Source organism: Salarias fasciatus, chromosome 10, assembly GCF_902148845.1.
Source record: "Salarias fasciatus chromosome 10, fSalaFa1.1, whole genome shotgun sequence".
Lineage (NCBI taxonomy): Eukaryota > Metazoa > Chordata > Actinopteri > Blenniiformes > Blenniidae > Salarias > Salarias fasciatus.
The window spans coordinates 11,230,796-11,254,405 of record NC_043754.1 but is presented as its reverse complement, the minus strand read 5'-3'; the positions used below and the strand labels follow the sequence as shown (position 1 = coordinate 11,254,405).

Genomic DNA, 23,610 nt, shown 5'->3' with positions numbered 1-23,610 from the left:
CACCACTGATTATGTAGTAGCTGCAGAAGTACAGATAATTCATCCGGGCGCTCTCTTAATCTGAACAAATGTAAGCTGGTGGAGCTTCAACACAAATCCCCGACTGTCCCTCCTATCAGAGATGAAAAGAGGAAGATACTGATTGCTTTTCCTATTCATTTTTACTCAAAGGAGCACCTCACATCAGCAGGAGTCATTGTTTGTGACTGGGTGCTGCTGCTGACATGCTAGGACTGGCTTTGTTTTATTCTGGATTTAGACTCCACAAAGGAAGAATCAGGACTTTTTGATTTTTTTTCCCTGCGCTTTAAGTTCGTATTTCTAGCAGTTTGATGTCTGACATCCTCGGGCCGGATGTTTCAAATCTTCATGAATCTCTATCAAAATAGCTCTGCCTTGTTGTTTTGTTTCTAACTCAGAAGCTGCTTTTGCCTAAGGTAGATGTAGCAGGTGAAAACTGAACAAAAGAGAAGGCGAAGAGTGATTCTCATCAGTTCCCGCACCTGAATCCAGATAGCAATGTTTGCCAGCCGTGGAGGCACGGGAGGAGGTAAAGGGGGGAAATACTCGGTGGAGGACCTCTATGGCATCAGCAAGAAGCCCAAGGCGTCGTCCTCCTCGGGGAGCATCGTGGCCAAAGCTGGAGCCCGGAGCAGCAAGACCTCGGAGCAGAGGACTGAGTCGGAGGCCTTGGCTTCCCAGATCCTGGAGGCGGCGCACAGGCTGGTGGAGCGGCGCCGGCTGGAGCTCTACCTGAGAGAGTGCGGCCTCTCCCTGGCCGAGTGCGAGGCCGAGCGCTCTGCGATGGCATACAGGTGAGAGGCAGAAAGAGGAGAGGAAAAGAACAAGCCGTGATCACATTTACACCTTTCCAATTTCCTGCTTTGCCTCAAATTCAGAAATTAGATCCATGTTCACCCATTTGGCACCGTCTTCAATTGTTTTGTGCAGAAACTGCAGTTCGATAAACTAAATTTTTGGACTTTGACGGAATATGAAACCGTCCCGAGCCAGCTGTGGGAGATCCATTTAAATAACACTATTAATATTTTTCTAATACATTACTAATGCATGAATGAGTTGAGTGTTTGAAGAGGGCGACAATTGAAGGCAGCGAGTGGAGACATCAGTAAAAGAATAAAAACAAGAAAGAAATATATTTGCATTTTTTTTTTTCCTTCTGGTGACCTAGAATGATAAATCAGGCATTTGATGAGATTTTAAAGCAGAGGGGCTGCTGAATAAACGTGGCCGGACTGCCGAAGCATCTGTTTTGCTCGGGATCACCGATGAGGGACTCGTACATGAGCCATTGTCTAATTTCAACCTCCGAAAGACAGCCTGACGGGGTCGACGTCAGTGGTGCAGAAGTTTGGGCTTAATGATGCGTGATTTGACAGCAGGGGACAGGCGGTTGGTTGCTGCGGCGCTCGCGTCTCTCCATCTAAAATGCTCGGACTGGCTATTTCGGGACGAGGGGATTGCAGTGAAGTCGTCCGCCTAGAAATTAAAAATTTTGGAGAAATACTGGGGCAAACTTCACTGCAGGTGCTTAGTAAGTTGCTTCTGGTGGTTGAATGTTACCGTCGCCCATGTGCTCCAGCTGCTGTTTGAGAGTGAATCTGCTGAAAAGGTGTTTTTGATAACACAGGGTTGTGTACTGGTTAGTTTGTGGAGGCTGGTTTGAGGCCTTTTTGTGTGCATTGACTGACATTACACCACTGTAATTGCCCGTGTAGGTTTGAAGGTGGGGCAGTGTATCTGTCCGTCTCTCTGCGTTCGCTCTGTCCAGGGTGTGACCGGCCCTCACCCCACAGTCTGCTGGGATCTGGAGTCCCGCACCTCATGATCCTCAGCTCGATCAACCACAGAGGGGTGGGCAAAAACAGACTCACGCCACCATCCTGAGTCCAGTAAAGTCGCCTGTAGGTGGCAGTGTCCCCCTGGTGTGAAGACTAGCCGGCCTTGTTACAGAATGACTCAAACCCAGGAAAAGAACAACATCTACAGCCTGAGGGGAGTCACTGGGCTGGTCAGACTGACATTTACAATCTCAGAACACATTAATGCTCACGTCTTGAGAGTACTGTTGTGTTTATGTACTATTATTTAACCAAAGAGGGACATAAATGACTTGTCGGAGTATGATTCAGGCGGATTCTTCCGCCTCCACAGCCAGAGCTGCTGCTATCACTTAAGCTAAACTTCATGTTGTGATGCATCACATCTGAACTCCCATGTGACTAAAAATGATTATCTATAAATCATCACTAAAGCGGGCTTCTAACTCAACACTCATCCAAGAAAAACCTGCTGATCCCCTGAGTGCAGGGCGAACTTATTAAAGCAAAACACGCAGATACTTCAATTTTACAAACAGATTACGAGAGCTAAATGCATAATCCTCATCTTTTAAAAGAAAAGCTTAAAAGTTGGAAATATTTAAACATTTACAGTTGATGGAGACGACACTTTGATGGATTATATTAAAGTAATTCTCCTAAAAGCATTCAACCCCCACCCCCCTACTTTTTTTTTTTTGGTGACAGATTGTTTTGCTTAAAGATTAACCCAAACCGCAAGACAAACACAGCGACTATGGGAATACTTCAAAGTTACAGTCAGAGTGAACACAAGTGCCTTCAGCTTTCTGAGGCTACATTCACAGTTCACATTAGTTTCTATTAAAATCATATCTAGCAAAGCTCCAGCCAAAAACAGTGCAGCAGCGTGGGAGATGATCTTAATATTTTTTTTTAAACTTACTGCTTTAAGAAATCATTATTTTTTACCAGATGTTACATCAAACAGTCTGATTCCCCATATTGATGTCTTGTGCATATTTGCATATCTACTTTAGCACTTGTAAATTTTCTCTACAGCACACGACAACAAATAAAGATCTGATTTAAAGCTAACAGAGTCAATGAAGAGTTCAGCATCTGTTGTTTTGTAAACTTTGATTAAGAAGGAAATTTTGAAGTTTTATAGAATAGAAAATATCTTTAATTAATATAGCAAATAAGATGTTCACATTCGACAGTCTTTTGTATGAAGCCTCAACATAGACTGCCCTTACTCAGCATTTACGTCATTTTTTACATCATTTCTATTCCAGCCTTCAAACTTGCAGAGGAATGAATAGACATGCTAATTTTGAGCTCCATGTCACTTCAAAACTTCAAGATGGAGCATGAAAGTGAAGTGCTGGCGACACCCTCGCTTCGAGTGCAATGTTAGCCCCTGAACTGTTGAGCGCACTGAGTCAGCGCTGTGGAGAGTGGGGGCCATTATTTGGTGTGAAGGTGAAGGTTAAGCCCGTGTGGAGACGAAGATTAAATCAACATGATTAAACAGAGGTTGGAATGAAAAAAATAATAGTGATAAAAAAAAAAGATTCCTGGAAAAGAAAGTGTTTAACAGGAGTGGAAGTCATTAAACCACCCCCCTCATCTACAAATTTCACAGCAGGTGGCTTTCAATTCCTGCTTTTTGTGTCTATACAGCTGGAAACTTCCCCGTCCCAACACTGAACCGAGCAGCTCTTTAAAAAGAGCTGATTGCCAGCAGCTGACTGCCGTGCAATCTGCTCTGGGACTGCAGACTGCACTGGAATACACAAGACTTCAACTGACGTGACAACAAATTGACAGGAATGATGAATGTGTGCGTACATGCCAGCATTTTTTTTTATTTATTTACACATGTGAGGTGATTTTTTTTGCAGGTTGCCCTGCTGTTTGAAGCAGAGGGCACACGCTGCACGCCAAGTGAAACTTCCTGGATTGACAGTCTTCTCCCAGGATGTGGCAAACATGGTTTAGATCACAAACACAGCCTTGAAGGGGCCATTAACATTGCCTGGCCACCGAATGACAGGGCGGCTTTGTTTTAGCGTGATATGTGATGCAGTTTGATATGATATGTCATGTCATGCCGTGGTGAGCTGTGATGCGATGTGACTCACCAGTCATGTATCTGCTCTTTAATACTGAGGTATTAAAGGAACGTGTCTCAGGGTAGCTGGGATGACTGGCTGGAGATGAAGTGGCTCTCAGAGTGTCTTGCAGGTCTCACTTAGGGAAGAACGTCAGTGAGAAAACCAGCAAGAAGGCAAATCTGGGAAGAGATGCAATGTTTTTTTGTCAGGATTGTTTTGTTTCCTTTTAACGCCAGAGAAAAGCAACATCTTTTTATGATATAAACTGAAATATACGACTATATATATATATATATATATATATATATATATATATATATATATATATATATATATATATATATATATATATATATATACAAACATATCATGTGCAGATCCTCTCCTGGAACAGGAGTTGTCACAATGCATTGCTCCTCTTCAGTGAAGTCTTATGCATGAGAATGCTTCCAGCTAGAACAGGCCTGATTACTCTTGTTAGCAATGAAGCATGTGAGCTGAGCATGCGCACTCAGGATGATTCAGTAGCTTGCCAGCAGGTGTCACTATCACTACAGAGACACCGGAACACCAACAAAAACGCTTAAAAAGTACAAAATACCCGCAATGCAAACAAATGCATTGTTATCATGTGCAGCAAACAGATTTTATGAGTTATGCTTCCATTGATTATGGTGAACAACAAGAACTACAGGACTGTGATAGGTAAACCTACTCTGACACAGGAAGAACATGCACACTGCTCAAACCTATAACATTCTGGCTGAGAGGTGAAAGTGTAAACCACTGCACCATGCATTCTCCATGATATGCTATAATGTGTGTGGGGAAAGCCTCGAGGTTTCCTTCCATTCTTCCTCTCATCGTCGTATAGAATCATGGGTGTGGTAGAAAGACAGGGATTCCTGCAAGTAAAAAACAAGGATATATATATATATATATATATATATATATATATATATATATATATATATATATATATATATATATATATATATATATATATATGTGATTTTTTTTTTTTTACTTTGATGCAAAAAAGCACAGAAGTTCCAGCCTGATGTGACGATGGAATGAAATGTGTGTACACTAGTGTGATGAAAAATGTACAGATCACACCCCAGAGAGAGTGAGAAAGAAAAGAGAGAGAGAGAGAGAGAGAGAGAGAGAGAGAGAGAGAGAGAGAGAGAGAGAGAGAGAGAGAGAGAGAGAGAGAGAGAGAGAGAGAGGCTGACTTGCAAGCCCCCACACTGCCTCCGTGTCGTGAACATTTTGGAGCATTTGGAGAAAAAAAAAAAGGGAGGCAGAAGAAGAGAGAGGGAAGGAAAAAAAAACAACAAAAAAAGGCGGATGATGCTGAAGCGGAGCCGGGAGGCGGCATCGAGCGTCTGAAATGTCTGCTGCTGCTGCTGCGGCTGCTTTTTGGGCCACGATGCCGGCATTTTTTCCGAACGCGCGCACCGTGAGACCCAACATCCGTGTAACGGGAGACGTGCGCACTCGCTGCCGGTATGTGAACTCTCTCACGCGCTGAGGGGCGGACGACGAAGGAAAAGCCGCCGCTCGGTGTTCTCGCTGCTCTCTCCTCTCCCGCATCTCTTCGCTGCTGCTGGCCGGTGATGCGTCGGTTCTCTTTGGCGGCGTGAATTCGCATCACATCAGCTGTGTTTACCCTGCTGGACTGTTTTCTACTCGGCAATGTAAATTAGACCAATTAAGCCGGTGTTTGTTTTTTTTTTTTTTTTGTTTTTTTTTTTTTTATTTTTGTTTTTCTCTTTTTTAACCATGCTGACCCACCTTGCGATATATATATAAATATATAGAGAATTATGCCTTATTTCGACGCGGGGTGCGAGGATGCCTGTAGCTGTGATTGTGTCAATGCTGCGGCACACTCCGGAGCTCCTCAGCCCGAGACAGACTCAACTCACCTCAGCTGAAGGGAGAACAGCAAGCTGGCAAGTGCTTTATCACCCAACATAAGCCATAGGAGACCGTGCATGTATGTGGGAAAAGGCCGAGAGGCTGACACTCTCTGGGGAGGGTTTCTGCTGCTCTGAGGTTTTCTGGGGCTTCCCAAGAACTGCCACAACATCCCCAAATTCATCTGTGGACTGCTGTGAGCTTACAAGCTTCCTGAGGATTTTTGGAGGGCAGCCCTGATGCATCTTGCGAGTGTGAAACCTCCAAAGAGCCCTTTGCCAGATTTGCATCACCAGACAGGAGACGGAGCAGACGGTGGCTCTGTGTGTGTCATGTTAGAGGCTGGACTCTCGCCTGCTCCCTCCGACTCCCGGCCAGCGTCTCTGACCTGCCCTGTCTGAGCTCTTTGTATGAGCATCGCCGCGCTGCCACAACAGCACAACAGGAGACAGTGGCCGAGCGGCGCCGACAGTTTGCATCGCAGACGTTACTGTTTGTGTGACTTTGCACCCCTTCTTTCCCCCCAAAGCAAGAGACGCCGCCGGTCAGGATGCAGGTGTCCTTCGCATGCACTGAGCACAACCTCAAGAGTCGCAGTGAGGACCGGCTCTGTGGCCTTCGCACTGCTCCACCTCCCGGAGGAAGCAGCGGAGGAGTAGGGGGAGGCGGTGGAGGAGGAGGAGGAGGAGGAGGCGGAGGAGGGGGTGGCGGTAGTGGAGGTGGAGGAGGCGGAGGTGGTGGCGGAGGTGGCGGAGGAGGAGGACAGGGCAGCAATGGCAACTACATCTCCCAGGGCTCCGTCAAGATCAGGGAGGGGTCCGGGACCCGGCAGACGCCGCAGGGCCATGCCCACATGAAGGAGGCCATCGGGCGCCACACCAGCATGAAGTACAGGTGAGGATGTGGGCCTGAGAGCTGCTGAGGAGCAGGAGCGGCAGGTTCATTCCCATCACACGGATCTGGCTCCATTTCACTTTGATCAAGGCCTTTTGGCCTACGCATTATCTCCTAGACCCATACATCAGTACGAAACGCAACAACAGCAGAAATTCTGCTGGCAGATGATGCTCTGGAGCCCCCATCATGATGACGCTCCACCAGGCTTTGGCCTTATTCATTCCTATTTCTGTGCATATGTTATGTGGAGGTGAACGTAAGGTTAGGCTGTCACCAACATGCCTCCCGCAATGCACTGTGCACATTGCCTACGTATCCATTAGCCAGCGAGAAACACCTCAGCCGGCGCACATCCAGCAGCGACTCCTCTGCCATTATAAAGATGTGACATTTACTCCCGAAAACGCTTCCGCTGATGGATGTAGAAATGCTTTCATAATCCAGAGCAAACAGCCATAATGTTATCAAAGTACAACAGGCAGTATGCACGTTGGAGCGTTTGCTGCAGACTTTATGCAGATTTCGCCTCCTGCTCTTTTGCAACAGATTATTAAAGAGCCTGCCTCCAATAACAGCTTTGCTAAAATCACCCCAAGACACCCAGCATCTCTGGGAGGTTTTAAAGGCTTTTAATTTTCATACAATGATGTTGCAGCAGAGTATCTTAGGCATAGAAAACCACCATTGCATGCAGTGATTCATAGTTCAGAACAGAGGAAATAAAGAATACTTAAAAAAAAAAAAAACTCAGCAGATAAACAGCAAAAAAAAAAAAAAGTAATTGGATTTTGGGTTTTGGCAGACTTATATTCAGTTCACCTTGATGGATTAAAGCGTCAGCTTGACAAGGACAGCTGTTCATGCAGGCCTCATTCACAGAAGGGTTCCTGGAGCACTGGGACTTAATGCAAATGTATACGAATGTGCATATAAAAAGGAATTGTGTGCACTTCAACATTACTCTGCAGACCACAGCCTCATGTGCCCCATATACCTCCTTCATTTAGACACTACAATTCAATAACTAGGAGGAGAGTTTTAACGACCTGTTTTCCTGGTAATCAGGTTGATTGAATTGCTGCCATTCTCCTCAGTCAATTTAGTTTCTATTTAATAGGACGCTTAAAAAGGGAATAAGGGCCAAGACGAAACTGGGATAATCACACTACTTCTTTTTTTTTTCAACTTTACATATCTACCTGTGACTGGATGGGATTTCTCCGGTCGTTCTAGAAAAGTGTCACTGAACGTGGATGCAGCAGCACAATAAGTCTATACAGCATATGGCCAGCTCCAGTTGCTATTGGCAACACCCCAGGCATTGCCTTTAGTTTTTGTCTTATTTTCTAATCAGCCAGCACTGCTGTCGCTTATCAGTCCTTTCTGCAGCCGAGTCTGCTCCAAGCTCCGCCACCTGGCAACAGAGTGGCGGAGCTGTGGTGGAGGTGCCCTCCACGTTTAGCACTGCTGTGGCAATCAGACCGAGGCCAGGAAGAGGCAGGAATGCACCCATGGAACGTCCAGCCCGTTCCAGCCAGTCTGCGTTGAGTTGATAAATGCAGAAGATTTGCTTAGAATCTTAGAAATGCGATAAGGACAAACCGACACGATGAAATAAGCAACAGCGAAAAACCGTAAGGATTCAATATTCGACTTTGTATGATATTTGTTGGGTGTGGCTACTTGTTTTTAAATCCCCCCATTATTTAAATAATCTGATCATTTACTGCTCACTGGCAGGTTGTAGACGATGGCCCTGCAGTCCGCTTTCGCTCCCATCAGCTCCTCCTTTGCTCTGTTTCACAATTTATATTCAAGTTTCCTTTCAAACTCTAGGTTTGTGTTTATTGATAATGCACTCTAATTGTGTAGTGTGTGTGTGTGTGTGTGTGTGTGTGTGTGTGTGTGTGTGTGTGTGCACATTGTGAGAATACTGAACATCGTACCGTCAGTCCTGAAGAGCCAAAAGATGCTTATAATGTAGCTTTCTCATCATCAGCCCTTCGAATATGCTTCAGAGACAAGAGACGGAGCAAAATTTACAATATTCAAAGTCCGATTTACTCAGATTTGATGATTATTAGTCTGGATGTTTCCAGACATCTGGGGCATAAGTTTAAAAGGTCATTAGGAATTTGATCCTCAGTAGTTCTGGAGGGATCTGTATCCAGCATACATTAGAGCACCACTGTTTCTCCCCAGATTTTGCGAGGACAACCGGAGGACACAAAATCATTCCACACACAGATCAGGTCAAACTCTGTTTAAAAGCATCGTTCTGTGCATTCCTGTCTAAATCTGAGTCTCCAAATAATGAATCTGTGCATCAGATCCGCATCCATCGAAAAGAACTGTTCAGTGTTGAGAGGAAATACAGATATTAGCTGCAGAGAGTGAGAAGAAAAAAGATTAATACCACACCCATGTCTGTGTGCCAAACGTGTGATGCCAGCGAGTTAGTTTGGCCTCCCACAAAAAAATGGAGACAGAGAGTTTCGGCTGATTGCCTGGAAATCTCTGGGTCGGCTAAATTTATTCCATAACCTGGTAAAAAAGGAATTTGTTGTTTTTTTGTTTTTTTTGCTCTCCTGTGAGGATTAAAGCAGAAGAAGATAACATGTTGGTGAATGAGTCCTGCCGTTCAGTAGCCTTCCACTGTGACTGTGTAAAGCCAAATAATACATGTTAAAATTTGATAACTTTAATTGTTGTATTTCTGTGTCGACAGTGTTCATTTGCAAACTTTTTCAGGAACCTTTGAACCTGCTTTTAGGGTTTGAAGAAGTTCATGTTGTTACATAACCAGTATAGAAAATGTACAAGACATTTAATAATCATAATTGCTGATATTCACTTCCACGCTTGGCTTAACAAAAAAAAAAAAAAAAAAAAAAAAAGAGGCCAGGTTTTGAAGTATTCTGACATTCAGCCACGCGGAAAGGTGCTGTCCTTCAAACGAGTACACTTGAACCAGTGAGTTTGAAAAGTCTGAACTTTCAGCAGCCGCTGATGTAACGGCTGATTCACTGGCTCTGATGCTTTTACAAATATATCGTCATCTTTCATCGCCGTGCGACGCTGCAGGCTGCGAGTTATTACCCCCACAGTGTGCCCGTTGTTACTGTAACATTATAATCTCACGTCGCCGTTAACATTGATGCTCCAGTGTTCATAACGCAAAACCCACTTAAATAAAACTCCCTTGTTTTTAACGTGTTACAAAGACGAGATAGTGCATCAATTCCTGAGGGCAGAGACATCATTGTTAATGATTTACTGCTAATTAAATCATTTAGCATCATATTGTCATCCTGATTAATAATCATAGGAAATAAATGTTTGGTGTTGTGGTGAAGAAAACAGGCCAGCAGGCAGCAGCCACCTTGACCTTCAGCTCTCCTTTTTTTCCTCTCTGGTTCTGGATTTTTCGCCCCCCAATTGAATGAAGAGATTAGTGACTCATGTTGATGGGCTGAAAATTTTGAACAGAGTCACTCTGTGTAGTCTGTATCTTCACTGACTCGATTTCAATCAAACTAATAGGAAATAAGCTTCCGAACTGTGATTTTATTTCCTCTACCTCTCAAACTGATGATTCCAAAAGCTCCTTTCTCATATATGTCAACATATAAAGAACTTAAAGAGAAATCCTGAGACCATTAAGAGATTTAAAAAGCTGTACTATAAAAAGTACATAAAGCAGATCTCTTAATCTGCAGGAAACGCCAAGTGACCTCTGGGTTAGTGTTGTTTGACGAGGCTTATATTTGTCAATAATGGACTAAAGACGGTGACAGGAGCAGTCAGGCGGGCAGTTCTGAGCTGCGAGCGTCACAATCAGGGCCGCAAAATCCACGTCACGTCCTCGTAGGAGTCTGTCTAGTCAAAGTCAAAGACTGATATTGTCTCCTGGCAGAGTCAAAGTCATTATCGCATGTTATTATGTAAGACAGAGCAGAGACACAGAGAGAGAAAGTCTTTTGTGCGATCCGGAAATATCTGACATACGTCTCAAAAATCAACAGTCGTCTTGCTTTAGGATCTAATAAAATTAATCATAAACATGTTCAAAATATTTACTCTATTATTTTCATACTCAGCACAGTACAGAAAATTACGTGTTTCTACGTCATAAATGCTGAATATTAAACCGTCTGCTCACAGCTGATCCTGCTTTAGGTCCCACGTTGCCATATTGTACAGAGATATTCTTCTTTAGGTTTTGAAGTCAGTACAAACATAAGTCTGCTCAGTGAGAAGGAGACGTTTTCAGGAGATGGTGAGCTGCACTCTATGAAATATTTCCAGGGTGCGATTATATGCAAATTTAGAATAATAAATCTTGAATAGCTGAGGCAGGGAGAAGTGACATAAGGCTAAAACAAACATTTTGGAACTAAAGCTTATGTACAAGAACATTACTGGTAAGTTACTTGTCTTTTTATTGCAGGGGTTTCTCCCGCCTCTACAGAAGTTAAAACACTCTGACAAATCAGAGTTATATGAAAACTCTCTAATCATTTTATTATATATAAAATATATCAATGGTGAACATATGGTCTGAGTTTAGTTCAGCTCCAATAACACATAATACAAATGTTCTAATAAACATGTTTGTTTTAATAAAATTATTATTTGCTCACCCTGCTATGTATTTCTTCTTATTAAGAATCAATAGGAAAAACTCCTCCTGACTATCTAATTTACTTTTTCTGCTTATTCTGATTTAGACATAATGCCCTAATATATCAAAAGCCATTCTTACCCCCTTGAAGTAGTTGACTGTAACATTGAAGTTCACTTTTTTTTAACCATCTTTACTGTTTAATTCAATGTAGCAAAGTAGCAAAAACAAAAACAAAAGAAAAAGTTAGAATGACTTGATGCCTAAACTCATCTCTGTCCATATTTCATCTTTTGACCTGGAGTGAGCCGTCACTCACCAGGCTGTAAACACCAACGCCCGTGTTCTTCCTCCTCTACGGACATAAAACAGGTAGCAACACAGTGTGGTGACCTTTTCCAATAAAGGTTTTCATTAACATTTCAACACGTGAAAATGACTCAACACCTTTTTTCAGTGCTGTTTCAGCTTCGGGGCAAATTTCACTCTCAGTTCCTCTGCGGGACTCGTGTTTATGATCATCACTTCGTCTCCCAAACTTTGATACTGTACAGTGTTATGTAAATGTTTGTCACTTTAAGATCAGCCCCAGTGCTCTCTCTCTCTCTCTCTCTCTCTCTCTCTCTCTGCTGTGCCACTTCGTTACGTACATTTTCAGTTAATAGGAGAGTCACGACCGCTAATAAAGTGTTAGCAGAGGATATGCAGCGTTGGAGGACAGCAGCTGAAATTGTGTTTCTCTGTGTGTGTGTGAGAGAATGACTGTCTATGTGCCATTTTTTTTTTTTTTTTCCATTTGGTCCACTCACAGCTTGAGTATTTTATAATTAGCACAGACCTACTTTCCTAACAGTTTTAATATAACCAAATTAAAACCATCACATTACACGATAAGTCTGTTGTTTATCTTAAAAATAGCCGAGGCAAGAATTCGCACTCTGTCAGGGTTAACTCTGGTTTCTTCTCCCTCACAGTTGCAGAGGTTGTTCAGCCAAAGAAGAGAAAATCACACCGAAGCTGTTACTCAGCCACTAGGATAATTTGGTTTCTTACGATTTGCAATATGAAGCTGATACTCTAACTATTCAAACTTGAGCGTTTTGCCTGTCATTTGTTGAACAGAGACATTGTTGACTAAAAATCAGCAATCTGGCAACATTTTAAGTAAGTTGCGCTTCATGTGTCCTGTGGGCCGGTGCAGTGTTGTACGAGCACGACCGTCTGGATCACCCAAACTGCTGATTATACAGAGCACATGTTGTTGTTGTTGGTTTCTAAACAAAGTCCTGCAAAAGGCAAATTCAGCGTTGTTGGTACTGAAGCGAAAGCGTACATCTCTGCATGGGCGAGAAAACATGCTCCTTATAATTAGGGTGAAGTGACCCCTTCAAGACAGAAACAGTGAGTACAGCGTTATTCAAAGAGAGCAGACAGTCCACCATCTTCCCACAGTTTGTGCTCTGAGAGAAACTGCATATATAAGCACACACACACACACACACACACACACACACTGACGTGAGCGTTATTAATATCTAGGTGTGCTTCCCTCTGGAGAAGAGCCTGCTCAGCATGTGTGTGGCATTTTATGACAACTGCTGGGAAAAAAAATATCCATCATTTGCACCTAACCATCTGTATATGGTGTCTTCCGCCCGTCTCAGGTGAAAACTAACTGTAAATGTCAGCACAGGTTAAAATGCTGACTGCACCGTGACGGAGCACCTGTGTGCCTCCTCCCTCTCTCTCTCATTCATAATGCATGGGGGGGAACAGCCAAGTCTCTATAATCACCTTGTTTGGAGAACATGATTTATCACAGAAGGAAAAAAAAAAAAAAAAATGGACAAGAAAACATGGGGAGTCCTACTTATGAAAGGCTGCAGAGAAGCATCTGTGTTTCCGTGCGCCCTGCTCACAAGTGCATTCATGCATGTCCGTATGTAGATCTGTTCCCTTTGTTTGAGTGTGGCTCCCGTCAAGCGTGAATATTCACGTGAAGGCATCGACCGGCCCTCGCCGACATGCCCGCGCGGTATGGATCTCGCCCGTTTTATTCGTCAGAGCATTCCTCAAAATCCTCGTCAGCTGAAATATAGACGGAGCAATCTGTGTACGTGTGTGTGTGTGTGTTTGTGTGCATGATTGTGTGCGTGCGTTGCAGAGATAGCGGGAACGACTGTCATGAAGAAGATAGTGAGAGGAAAGAGCGAGCATGTGTCTCTCCAGACTCACTGATAGTAATTTAGCAGACTGCAGCACTGCAGAGAGCGGCGAGTGGAGAGCAGGGAGGAGGCGGCCGGTTGTCACACGCAGAAACAACGACATCCGCCTTCCAGAAATAAAATAAAACGGCTATTTCCCAATATATATATAACATGTGACACAGCACTAACGGCGTTCGCCCGATTTCTCATTTGCTCCCGGTCCTGATGTGCTCATGTGCAGCGTTCGGCAAACATCAGTCTGTCAGCTCCATGCGCTTGATTTCTGCTCGTTGGTTATGAACACGCAGACGCAGAACGGGCTGTGGATGCTGCCGGACACTTGACATTCTCCTTCTGCTGAGTCACGATTCGCTGTTTCCAGTTTGTCACACATAACCTTTCCTGTATGTCACTGTGGTACAGTTTGGACAGGAAGGGAGGTGAAAAGCAGCCTCTCTAGGAATATTTTTGACTACTGGAGCTCAGGCTAAATCATCCCCAAAAAAGATGATAAATTAAAAGAAAATGTGTGATCGATCAAGTAAAAAAAAAAAGAAATTTACAGTTTTTAAGAGGAATTCCGGGTCTGCAGTGGTCAGTATCTGTCAGAGCGAGCTAAGAAAGGAGGAGAGGTGAACTGGCAACCGAATCGGGTTCATCCCAGGCTCATTGGTGCAATTTCCAGGATTTAAAGGCTCTGCTGCTCACATCCTGGCAAGGAGAGGGAATTCTATTTTTATTGCACCATTCAGGGAAAAGTGCTTAACAAAAACTGAGGAATGCATCAAGATGTAGTATCGAAAGAGCGTTAAAACAACTTCTCAGATCAATAATGTTGCTATTAACAAAAACAGAAAGCAAATGCGAGCTGCAGACAATCTCAAGTTTGTTTTACTTCACTGGAAAACTGGAGTCAGATCTTCATGGAAATGAGTGGATGATTTCATCAAGACCACAGGTGTGGAGCTTGGTTTTAATCCTGGAAAACAAAATGAATCTGTTCCTGATGATCTGAAGGGTCTGGTCAATCAGAGACACATTAGAGACTGAGACCATTCAGCTTTTTATAGACAAGTAACAAGATTTTGAAGAAATAGCAAAAAAAAAAAAGATATTTTATGTGAAGCAGCTTCTAAAACACTCAATAACTCAGCACAAAGATGAGAATAAAAAACAGCAGATGAACAGAATAAAAACAGGAGTAATGCGATCACAGTGAGTAAGCAGTCTGAACAGGTGAGCCCGGTTTAAACGGGGGGAAGGAGTCGGTGCTGCGGACGTCCAGCGGGAGCGACTGCCAGTTTTCTGCCCCCACCCTGTGCTGAGGCAGGCAAAGTGAGGTGGATGGAGGAGGAGGAGGAGGAGGAGGAGGAGGAGGAGGAGGAGGAGGAGGAGGATCTGAGGGAGCAGGAGGAGGTGGTAATGTGGAGGAGGTCTGACGGATAGGGAGGGGCGAAGTCGATCCTTTGACACGCAGGAGAGCAGCACAGAGACTCGGCGCGATGTGCTCTATTTTCTCAGTGTTTTTGGACGAGCTGCAGCTGATAGGAAGGAAAAAAAAACACTGTTACTATTATCAGATACTGCCGCACACACACTGAGATCTGGAGGATGGATCAGGTGTGTTTCAGCAGGAAAGAAAAGAGAGAGAGAGAGACAGACACGTTATTTGACAAGGGGTCATAAACTTGTGGCTGATTGGTGTGTGTGCTCTGAGCGAGCAGTGGCGTTTTTTTTTTGTTTTTTTTACCGGCTATTTTTAGTCCGTTTTGTAGTTTAAACTGCAGGGAGCATATTCATGATGCTGTTGCTGGCTCAACCTTGTCAAATGTTCATTTTAACTTCCCCTGATTGAAGTTGAGGCGTAGAAGACACGTCTTGATGAATCTCACAAAGCGTGCCTCGAAAGGAAAAAAAAAAAGAAAGCAATAAAAAAAATTAAAAAAAAAAAAAATAAGAGGAAAAAAAACGGTTTTGAAATGTGCTTAAAAAAAAACCTGAATTGTGTTGTTCCCATGTGGCTCATTTCTATTTACTCCCAGTGTTCAAAGGGACCGTGAGCGTGCTGGAGCAGGAAGAGCTGTCATTGGTTGACAAACGGTGAACCGGAGCCCGGCGATTACCATACAAGGAACCGAGTACAATAAAAAAAAAAAAAAAAAACATTCTGACAAACACATTTTCCCTCCATACAGCATCCCTGACCTTCCACTCCTGTGCTATTTCCACAGAGTTTAACGTAATGACACAAACAATATGCAACTCTCACCCACACACACACTGCACACCGATGCTCCCCGAGCACACACACACACACACACACATCACACAGTGGATACACACACACACACACACACTGGGACACAAATGCTTACATATGCAGGAATCTAAAAATAGCTTTAGGTCGTGCATTAAAAATAGAACGGGAAAATAAAAGCAGGATTCGCTGGACTGAGTGTAAATGCTCTGACAGTCTGTCTTTCTGCATTTGGCTATTTGTGCCGGACGCGGGCAGACAGGCAGACGAGCAGAGAAGGGGAGAGGCGCTGGAGATGAAAAGGCAGCGAGCGGGCGGCGAGTTGCACTGCAGCTCTCGCTGCCTCTCCAGCTGCCTCCCCGGCTAATTAGAATGGGGGAGAGCACACATGGAGGAGGAGCGCGAGCGTGAAGCCAGCGTCATTCTCAGCCGTTGCATGCTCTCTGCGGTCAGAATGCAGCTCCGCGCTTCTCTCCGCCTGCCCTTCAGAATTCAGCTGTCTGGATAATCAGATGTGGCACGTTGGGTAATGGACTCCTTCCCCAGCTTATGGAACATTTTGGGACATTTACTGTATTGACCAGAGAGGCTTTCGCACGGCGCTCTCGCTCGGTCCCCCTCCAGCTGTTTCACTGACCCACTGTAACACAGCGAACTGTTAACATATGAAGGATGAAAGGTCAATTGTTCAGAAATAATTACACACAGGCAGCGATTTAACACAGGCGAGAAACTCGCTAAGCAGCTGTGGAGTAGTATCCAGGAATACCACTCCAGGGAAACACGTCAGGGTTTACTTTTCCGTCCTGTGTATCCTTCGAATAACACCCGGTTTGTATTTACCGTGGCTTAATTTGATCAATTTTGTGTTTATCTGCGAATCATCATCCATCTTCTCTGCTGGTTTATCTAGAGCAGGGAGCTGGACCGTCACAGAGGAGGACAGTCGTCAAACCTCAAACGCACGTGTTTAGACTCTGAAGAGGAAACCAGAGTACCTGGAGGAGATGTACAAACAGGGAGAACATGCAGATTCCACACAGAAACGCTCCGATCCTTGACACGAACCAGGAGTACTCCTGATCCAAGGCGAAACTTAAACGTGTTGAATTTTGGTCTTTTTGGCTTTGTATGTGCTCCAGCAGTTGATTTACAGCTTGTTGGTTCCCAGCTCGGCCAAACAGAGGTGGCGAGGTTAACGCTCTTACTTTTGCAAACCTGACAATCTGCCAATTGCTTCTTTTTTTTTTTAAGGATTCATCTTTGTATTTTGTTAGGAGTGGGCGTGTCAGCCACTGATATTCTTATAAGGATGTTTCTCAACAATAAATTGTGACTTTAAGTGAAAAGAGTGTTGGTTATTGTACTTCACGTCACCTGTAGTTTCTTATAGCAGTATATAATAAGTCAGTTTAGTGTCGTACGTGCAGATGTTTTCCAAATCTACACACATCACGTGTTCTTTTCCTTTTTTTTGACTTGTTCGAAGCTGAACAGAGTTTTCCTTTCTCTTTTGCCACAGGAACCTGGGAAAGTCAGGCCTGCGTGTTTCCTGCCTCGGGTTAGGTGAGTTGGTTTGAAGGCAGGAGAAATATCAATCCGTTTAAAACCCTTCAAACAAATCCTTCTTGTCTGTGTGTCCTCTCTGCCAGGCACCTGGGTGACGTTTGGATCTCAGATCTCTGATGAGGTGAGAGCCGTGCTGCTTCTCTGTCTGACTGAAAGCTCCTACTCCCAACCAGACAAATGATTTTTTTTTATGTTTTAAGTGTATACACTGAATACAAACCTCAGATTTGTCAATTAGACAATTGCTTCAAAGTCTCTCAGACCTTTAAGCTGCAGTTTTCTCGGTGAGACGTCGTCTGTACCTTGTCCGTATTATCTTCCTGCATGGTGCCCTTCGCCAACGACCTCTGGGTAATTGGAATTTATCCATCGTCTCACTCTCTCAGTCTCAATTTTTGTGTTCCCTCAGATGGCTGAGAACCTGATGACCATAGCTTATGAGAACGGAGTGAACTTATTTGACACGGCGGAGGTGTACGCCTCTGGAAGGTCAGACCGCACCGCCGAGCCTCCATTAAAACTTTTCTCATTTTCTTCTTTTTTGCTTTCTCCACGGAGACAAATGATTCTCTCTCTAAAAAAAACAAAAAAAAAACAAAAAAAAAAACCACGTGATTACGTCTCTTAGATGCTCACAGGTTTTCCTGCCTGCTGTTGTGAAGAGATCTCAAGTGTGCATCAACTCATCACTATCAAATGTGTGTTTGTCCACAGAGCCGAAATCACTTTAGGGAACATTATAAAGAAGAAAGGCTGGAGGTAATGTTACTCCTTTTACCAGAGTGACTCACAGACGCATGATAAAAGCTTTCTATCCCCATTAGATCCCAGATGTTTTTAAATAATCCCCAGTAATCCCTCTCTGAAAAGCACTGCATCGCTACATGATTTTTTTATTACTTTTGGAAAAGGACACGCCATTAAATGATCTCAGGGGAAATTAGTATTTTGGGGTTTTTTTATTGTTTTTAGAATGCATGTTTTGCTTTCGCTTAAAAAAAAAAAGACACTAAAAATATGAAGATGTGTTCAAGTGAAAATGAAGTCCCACGTCATAAGACTGACTCAGCGAATAGTTAAAGAACACTCATGTATGTATTTTTAATGTGCAATGCTGATGCTAACAGGCACAAGAGAGCAACGTGACCATTAACCAACTTAGATTCTATTAAAATAGAAATAAGCAGTAGGAAATATGTTTTTCAGATTGTACTGCTGTCAAATTGTGCTCATGATTTTCTTAAATCTGCTCCCACCAGACGCTCGAGCTTCGTCATCACAACAAAAATCTACTGGGGAGGCCAGTAAGTAAAGATAAAAATGCAAAACATTACATTTACGAGTTTTTACTCGTATTATTTGAATTAGAAGATCAATAATATGTAATATCTTCTTCACTCCACAGAGCAGAGACCGAGAGAGGACTCTCCAGAAAGCACATTATTGAAGGTAGAGTATATACAGCCAGAAACCATTATAGGCGTATTGAGTTGTTAACTGATGAGCAGACAGTTAAAGAAAAGCTGAGATCAAGTCTCAGTGTGTATAAATCAAGGAAAGAGGTGAACAGAGGTTAAATTATCTGTTTTATTGGGATTATCTACACATTTGTAGCTTCAAAAATGTTTTCAATGTTCATTCATTGACCCTTTAACGGACGACAGGTAAATCGTCTGATCTCTTAGTCTTCTCTTGGTCGTGTTACATGTCACTGTGAGTACATCAGCCGGCCAAAAAATCTAATAAACGCCTCAGTTTCATCCCGGCTGAAGCAAAAATAAGAAATCTCTGCGAGCTTATGTTAGAGGAGTGACGTTTGTGAGATACGAGGGGCATGTTCCCATCGGACGATCGCTTAGAGCGGTGCGCCGATGCAGATGAGGCGAGCCGCCGCCGTCAGATGAGCCGATCAAAGACCGACAGCGGTACAGAGGGCCAGGTGAGGATACCAGGCAAGATGCAAACAACATCTGAAGATAGTTGGTTTTTTTGGTTTTTTTGCCACTTAATGAGTGTTTCTCATCCAAAAATAATCCCGAAAAAGCTCAGAGGCGGTCTGGCTTGCATGTGGTCACTTTGTTGGGTTGTTCTGTAATTCGCATCGCCCTGAGGTGACCATGTACCAAGAAGCTGTTTCACCATTATTGTTATGAAGCCTTTTTAATTTGAGCTCATTGCGTAACCAGTGAACTAGGCGCCGAGGTCGAGACTCTCACGGCGCGCCGGCCGACGCGCGGACTGCACACTTCTGACCGTCTCAGACGAAAGGCGTCGTACAGTGAGAGGGCGTCGCAAACAGCTGCACAGCCACAAACAACCTAAGATAACTGTTTGGTCACGTCTGGTAGAAATTTCACGGCTGCCTTCTCAATCGTAACGACAGTACAGCTGCTGCTATGAGCTACAGCTGGTAGAAAAATAAAACCCAATGGAAGTGCATCAGAGAATGACGTGACGGTCGACGTGACACCACAGCTGCACCAAAACAACTACTTTCAGATGAATAAGGATAAGGACTTGTAATGATGTACTGCATGCAGATCACACATGTCCGTTTCAGATACGCCCACTGATACATCGTGCAGCCAAACCGACGTGATCGAGTGCATGGAATCCACATCACAGTCTAGTGTGTAATAGACTTTGTGCGGCAATTATGGGAGGTTTGGAAAATATAACATGAAAGAGTATCAACTCATCAGACCAGGCGCCACGGTCGATATATTCTTTGCAAGTCTTTTGAAATTAGGAATTGTAAGTTAATGATATTATCAGATTCCATGATGAAAGAGTTGTGCTGGATTGTAAGATTATGAAAACATACGGCAAAGTCATGCAACGTTTTACTGCAGTTTTCATATTTTGTTAATCCATTCCATGCGATGGTGTATTTCAAGATTTATGACTTAAAAAGTACTAATTCAAATGTAAAAATGTTGGTTAGTTAGACATTAATGCCTGAAGTAAAACATTCATGATGCCTAGAGGATGAATTTTAATAATTTCGGTGCCCATTTCTTCACAGTAATTTAAAATTCAAGTTTTTGTATTCACTGGACGGTTCACATTGAACTTTGACACACTCACAGGATGAAATACTAGTGATAATGCTTCGGCAATGTTTGGACTTTATGTGTGAACTGATCATAAATTAAGGTGGAACATCAAGGTCACAGTGAGCTTTTATCATTTATGAATGAGTGTACTGTGCAATAAACTTGTGTAACTCCGTCCCATTATCCCTGCAGGCACCATGCTGACCCCAGTTTTATCCACATCATTAAGAAAATTATGTCTTCATATTTTTTTTTTCTGTATCTTTGAGAACAGCGATGTTAATAACTGTTGAATGTTTACTGCAGGTTTAAGAGGCTCCCTATCACGACTCCAGTTGGATTACGTGGACATCGTTTTTGCCAACAGAAACGATGTGAACAGTCCGATGGAAGGTCAGTTCCAGATGTTTGAAAAAGTATACACACAGATCATGAACAGTGCTGTTTATTGCACGCTGTCGTAGTTGTAGAATGAATCTTATCTGTAACATTAATACGATCTTGTAAGCTGTTATTTCCAAGGATTGTTTAGAAGAGTTTAGTGCCTATTTAAGCCAAAGACGCAGTCATTTTAATCAAAAATATGTATTTGGAAATAAAATGTTACTTGCTGGGAATCAGAGATTTCTTTTATTATGTTCGAAGATACGTATATAACATAACATAAAAGATTTTTTGATTTGTAGCAATAGTATAAAAAAGGCAAACACTTATATTTTATTACAGGTATTATATATGTTATATTTTAAACGAGGTATTACGTGTGCACCAGAAAAATACTGAATAAAAATCTTGACTAAGAAACTAAAATTTATATACGTAAATGTATCTTTAGATATATGAAACATAAACATAAATACTCCACATCTTTCTTTGGTTAAAGTGTTGTAGTTTAGGGTTATTCTCTTAAAAGATCTTATAATATGACATGTTTTTCCCATATTTCTTCATTTGAAAAATTGTAATAAAAGAGAAAAAAAGACTATTTCTTAATACAGATTTTAACGCATTATTTAAAATTGAAATTTTAGTTTACATGTCATGAGTACAGAAATAACTAATAAAGCATTTGACTTTTCAATAATAATATATTTTCTTTTACACTGCATTAGTTGTGTGATCTGTGCTGCTCTCATGATATTACATGCTGTACAGGGATTATTAAATCTTTCCTGAAAATATTCCATGCTGCGTCGTGCAGGCGCTGTGTTGTCTGTGCAGTGTGTGCTTCATGCGTCGGTGAGAAGTTCTGTGTTGTGATCTGCAGAGATCGTCCGGGCCATGACGTTCGTAATAAACCAGGGTATGGCCATGTACTGGGGGACGTCTCGCTGGAGCGCCATGGAGATCATGGTGAGTGCAGAGCTCTCGTCCCGCTGCGCTCCTGACAGACGTTAACGCCGCTCGGCTTTTAGAATAAGTGCTGATCGGTGACCGGGCGTCTCGTTTCCGCCTCTCTGGCACCAGGAGGCGTACTCGGTGGCACGCCAGTTCAACCTGATACCGCCGGTGTGCGAGCAGGCCGAGTATCACTATTTCCAGAGGGATAAAGTGGAGGTGCAGCTCCCCGAACTCTACCATAAGATTGGTGAGATCTCCTCACGATTGTTTCTACTTATCGATCCAGTGGCTCGTTTGGTTCACCTGCTCTGTCTCCTCACTCCTCCCAGGTGTGGGAGCCATGACTTGGTCTCCGCTTGCTTGCGGATTAATCACGGGGAAGTACAGCGACGGCGTGCCGGAGTGCTCCAGAGCGGCGATGAAGGTCAGTGAGATCTGAGCAGCGCTGCCCTGCGATTCCCCCCGGCTCGGAGTCGGCCTCAGCGTGGGGCTCCTCCTGCTCGGCGGGGGTGCTGCAGCGTGAAATCAGTACTGTGCCGGTGATTTTCTCCTGTTTTGGTCCTGATGAAGGGATACCAGTGGCTGAAGGAGCGAGTCAACAGTGAGGAGGGCCGCAGGCAGCTCGCTAAAATCAAGGAGCTCCATCTACTGGCGGACAGGCTGGGCTGCACCGCCGCACAGTTAGCCATCGGTACGAACCAGGAAAACCACCTCTTTTAACAGTGCAGGAGCAACAGGGTTGGTGTGTTTTAAAGGTTTTCTCCCTGAGCCTGATTTTCAGCGTGTGTGTGTGTTTCTTGTCTTACAGCCTGGTGTCTGCGCAGCGAGGGAGTCAGCTCAGTACTCCTGGGTGTTTCTAATACAGACCAGCTACTCGAGAACCTGGGTGCCCTCCGGGTAAACACTTTATCCCCCCCCCTCCCCGTTTTCCCTGAGCTACATCAGTGCATTTCCCTGATTTACAGTACTAGAATACCATTTCAACCTGCTTCTGTGTGTTCAACACAACCTGAAAGTCTGACACAAAAATCAAGAGATCACGTTTGAAAATAGCACATTTCCTCAGTTTTTTTTCTCTCCTTTCAGATTTTATCTCAAATGACTCCCCAGACCATCACGGAGATTGACGCCCTGCTGGGAAATAAGCCACACTCAAAGAAAGAGTCGCGCGCTTGAAGATGCAAATCTGAGTGACAGATGATGTTCTAAGAAGATGAAGAAGATTAAGACGTTGGGAAAACATCGCTTTTTGCTCTGCTGTATACTCAACAACTTGCATGTCCTCAGCAACATTATGCTTCCAGTATGTGCGCATAACCATTTTTGCGCAGTACATTGTATCATGTATGGGAAAACAGAGAACAAAAAAAAGGAAAAAAGAAGGAAATTCACTCAAATTGTGGAAGAAAAAAAAAGCAGATCATATTTTGCTCACTGTTGATTGTTCACGGACTAATTCTTTTTACAAAAAAAAAAAGGAAGATTACAGCTGGTTTAGACTGACAGGGTGAGAGATGCTCGGCTGCAGATTTGATTCGAACTAATCAGAAAAAAAAGACACTTTTGTGATAAAAATGCAACTCGGACACGTGAGTCTCCTCCTCTAGCAGCTGCCTGTTGTTCTGTATGATGTTTAGTACCCAGCAGCCAGAGAGCAGAAGGTTAGTACTCGTGTGTCTAGCCGAACATTTCCCATAGTGTGCATGTGACTGGTCTGCCATGCTCACTGCTTTACAGGGTTGGGAACAATGGATTACTTGTGGAGTCATTACAGTGATCTGTTTGTTTAAAAAAAA

At 43.4% G+C, this 23,610-nt stretch overlaps 1 protein-coding gene across 2 annotated transcripts; it reads left to right on the top strand.

The window, feature by feature from the left end:
• Window positions 1–305: 305 nt before the first annotated feature.
• Window positions 306–23,164, top strand: LOC115395997 (voltage-gated potassium channel subunit beta-2). Of its 2 annotated transcripts, none has more exons than XM_030101726.1 (14): window positions 306–815; window positions 17,371–17,414; window positions 17,501–17,538; window positions 17,827–17,906; window positions 18,132–18,176; window positions 18,677–18,721; window positions 18,823–18,866; window positions 20,780–20,866; window positions 21,741–21,826; window positions 21,941–22,061; window positions 22,144–22,238; window positions 22,385–22,505; window positions 22,623–22,711; window positions 22,901–23,164. In XM_030101726.1, the coding sequence occupies exons 1-14, from the start codon at window positions 520–522 to the stop codon at window positions 22,988–22,990; spliced, it is 1,281 nt and encodes a 426-aa protein (XP_029957586.1). In that variant the 5' UTR covers window positions 306–519; the 3' UTR covers window positions 22,991–23,164. The 2 variants fall into 2 exon arrangements, with proteins under 2 accessions (XP_029957586.1, XP_029957585.1); XM_030101725.1 differs by lacking the exon at window positions 306–815 and adding an exon at window positions 5,720–6,757.
• Window positions 23,165–23,610: the final 446 nt, after the last annotated feature.

Coding starts and splice junctions, on each gene's coding strand:
- LOC115395997 (XM_030101725.1), top strand. CDS start 6,414: ATGCAGGTGTCCTTCGCATGCACTGAGCACAACCTCAAGAGTCGCAGT. Junction 20,867..21,740: donor TGTGAACAGTCCGATGGAAG/GTCAGTTCCAGA, acceptor TGTGATCTGCAG/AGATCGTCCGGGCCATGACG. Junction 22,506..22,622: donor CGCCGCACAGTTAGCCATCG/GTACGAACCAGG, acceptor CTTGTCTTACAG/CCTGGTGTCTGCGCAGCGAG.